Source organism: Pteropus alecto, unplaced genomic scaffold (assembly GCF_000325575.1).
Source record: "Pteropus alecto unplaced genomic scaffold, ASM32557v1 scaffold23, whole genome shotgun sequence".
NCBI lineage: Eukaryota > Metazoa > Chordata > Mammalia > Chiroptera > Pteropodidae > Pteropus > Pteropus alecto.
In genome coordinates, this window is record NW_006435837.1 from 4629024 (window position 1) to 4631950 (window position 2927).

The following is a 2927-nucleotide window of genomic DNA, read 5'->3' on the forward strand; positions in this document are numbered from 1 at the left end:
GGGAAAGAGATAAAATGATCTTACTCTACAACTGATTTCTAATAATACCATCCTTTAGAAATGTGTTGTGCTAAAAGGAGGCATTGATTGTTTTTTCTCCTTGTAGGAAATAATACCAGAAAGGGGTAGAATGGGGCGAACAGTGAATGAAGGTAAGATTCACATGTCTAAAGATGATAATATTTTTAGTTATTCGTTTGGAATGAGTATCTTTTGGTAGACTGAACTTTTTTTGAAAAAGCCTTTTTAATAGATGTTAGGTGCTTAGAATCAGAATTTTAGAAATGAATAGCTATTAAAGATAATTTTGTCTTCCTCGTTTTGTAAATGAGAAAACTGATGCTCAGGGAGGTTAAGTGAACAGGTCATAACAACAGTCTGTGACAACGCCAAAATCAGAATACAAATCTTCTAACTCTAATATGAGTGATTAAAAATGCTTCATTTTGTTTTGTTCTAGTGAGAAGGCTTCTCACTGTCCTTCTCACTTTTCTCCTAATTTGCACTATTTTGAGTTGAATTTTCTCTCTCATAATATATACATCACACCTTTGCTATCTTAAATCCTGTTCTTCCTTTAAGACCCTGTTCAAGTCCCGTGTCTTCTCTTGACTTTCTTTGGCTGAATGCTGATTGTTGTCCTCTGCTGTTCCCAATTTGTCAAGTGTATTAGTTTAGTGTAGTCTCTGTAACAAGATTCTTTACTCTAGCTTTACAGTTTTATTTTCTTACCTATTAGAAAATCTTACTGTAGAACTATTTAGTAAATATAAGTATGTACTTTCTTTGTACTAGCCAAGTCATTTAAATAGAAAGCAACCCATATATCCTCTTCAAGTGTTCACATATCTTGAAGAGTCACTCAGTCATAACCAGAAAGTAGATCTGTTATCTTAAATGGTATACCTGGAATAACTCATAGATCTTTCTTTAAGAAGCTTGTTGCTTGACAATTTGAGCATCGATAGGGTAAAACAGCAATAGATGGAAACATATCAGATATGATTAAATTCATGAGTTCATAATGATACCGAAAAAGAAAACTTACTGGTAATCTGTGGAGAATGCGACTTCTCTATGTGACCTGCACCTCAGGGTAACAATGGTTGAAGAGGGGAAGTTTCACTCTATAGAACTAAATACTAGGAGCCTCCTATGAGAAGTATTCAACACAACCTATGAAGTCATCTCTCCTATCCTCCCCCCAAAAAAGCCAAACCTGACTTTGATTGAACTCTTGATCAAAATATCAATACCAATTTAGAGAAAATATAAGGACCAGAAGAACATATGAGGAGACAGTCAGCAAAATCCAGTTTGGAAAATTCTAAATTGGTATCATCAGCAAAAAAATTGCTAGGGGAAGAGGGGAAAAGAAAAAAAGAGGTGGAGCCTATAGATCAAAAGACTTATGAGACATATCAACCATTACTATGTATAGACTTTATTTGGGTCCTGATTCAAACAGACACACTTAATTAGGACAACTGGGGAGATGTGAACACTGACTGCTTATTTGATGATATTAAGGAATTTTGATTAATTTTTTTCAGCATAACAGTATTATGATTAATATTTTTAAAAATGAGTACTTTAAGAGGTATGTACTATAAAATGTGGGCAAAATAATGTAATATCTTAGATTTGGTGAAGTCACAGGTTTAGCACTGTTTGAGCTCCTCACATTGGCACAGAGAAAAAATTCTGCCTAGTCCGTTGAATTACATTATATTCTAGCTTCCCTGTTATGTTTTAAACTCTCAAAAGCATCCACTCTATTTCTAGGGCATGTTAATTTGAATATTGTAAGGATCAACTCAGCTCATTTGGTGTATTTATTTATTCATCTAACAAATGTTTGAGGGTGATATTGCATGCCAGTTCTAGGCACTGAAGATATAGCAGTGAACAAAACAGACTAAATAAAATAAATAAATCACTGCCCTTTTGGAGATAACATTTAAGTGGAGTGAGGCATACAATAAACAAAATAAATGATCAAATTATAAGGTACATAGTATGTTAAAAAAAGAAGTCCTATGTAGAAAATTAGAATATTAATTATAAAATTAAAACTGGCTCCTATCAGAAAATAGTTTCAGTTTATAGTTTTTCTAAGTGCTCTTTCAGACTATTGCTATGGTCTTCCAGTATTGCTCATGATTTTCTTTTTTTAAGGTTCAATGGATGTCAAGAAGGAGAATCAAGGGAAAGCTCCTCACTCAGGCACATCTTCTATGCAAAATGGTAGGTTTTAAAGCAGTTCAATACAACATATTTTTCTTCACTCAGTGTTAATATAAACTCATTGCTTTTGATATAGTCTGTGTACAGTAAAGGTCTGTAAATGTAAAATGTAAGCAATAAGGAAGGTCAAAAAATAGTATTTTATTTTGAAAAATTTACTTTGGTTTTACTTAGAGATAAATTGGTATGACATTAAGTAAAAAGATAGCTATGTATTTTAATGCAAATTTTGCCAAATTTAAAGATATCTAATTATTACCATGTGTTTCCAGTTTAAAATGATTATTAATAAAAACCCTTCTTCTGACATTAGAGTCAATGTGAAAGTCCTTTTTTGATGATCAAAAGACAGTTCAGTGGATAAAGGGTTAGGCATTGGGAGGTCTGACAGACCTGTCCTAGAATCCTGGCCTCATTCTTTATTGGCCTTGTGACCTTGGCAAAAATACTCAAGATTCTTAGTCTCTTTTTTCTTCTCTGTCACACAGAGATAATACTACTTATCTTATGGGATCATTGGAATTTAAATAAAGAAAATGAGTATAAAGCACCTAATATAATGCCTAGGTACATCATAAATGTTCAGTAAATGTTAATTTTATTTATTCATACTGAGTTATTAATTCATGTTTTAAGTTCCTTATTGTGAACAGTGCATGTATAGTACTGCATCAGAGACT

At 32.6% G+C, this 2927-nt stretch overlaps 1 protein-coding gene across 1 annotated transcript in view; it reads left to right on the top strand.

Moving 5' to 3' along the window:
- Positions 1-130: 130 nt before the first annotated feature.
- The window catches only part of SCML2 (Scm polycomb group protein like 2), a 69089-nt gene continuing 66292 nt past the window's right edge, over positions 131-2927 (top strand). The window contains exons 1-2 of the mRNA XM_006911681.3: positions 131-152; positions 2179-2247. Coding sequence (XP_006911743.1) covers positions 131-152; positions 2179-2247 — 91 coding nt within the window. The remainder of the gene's footprint in view (positions 153-2178; positions 2248-2927) is intronic.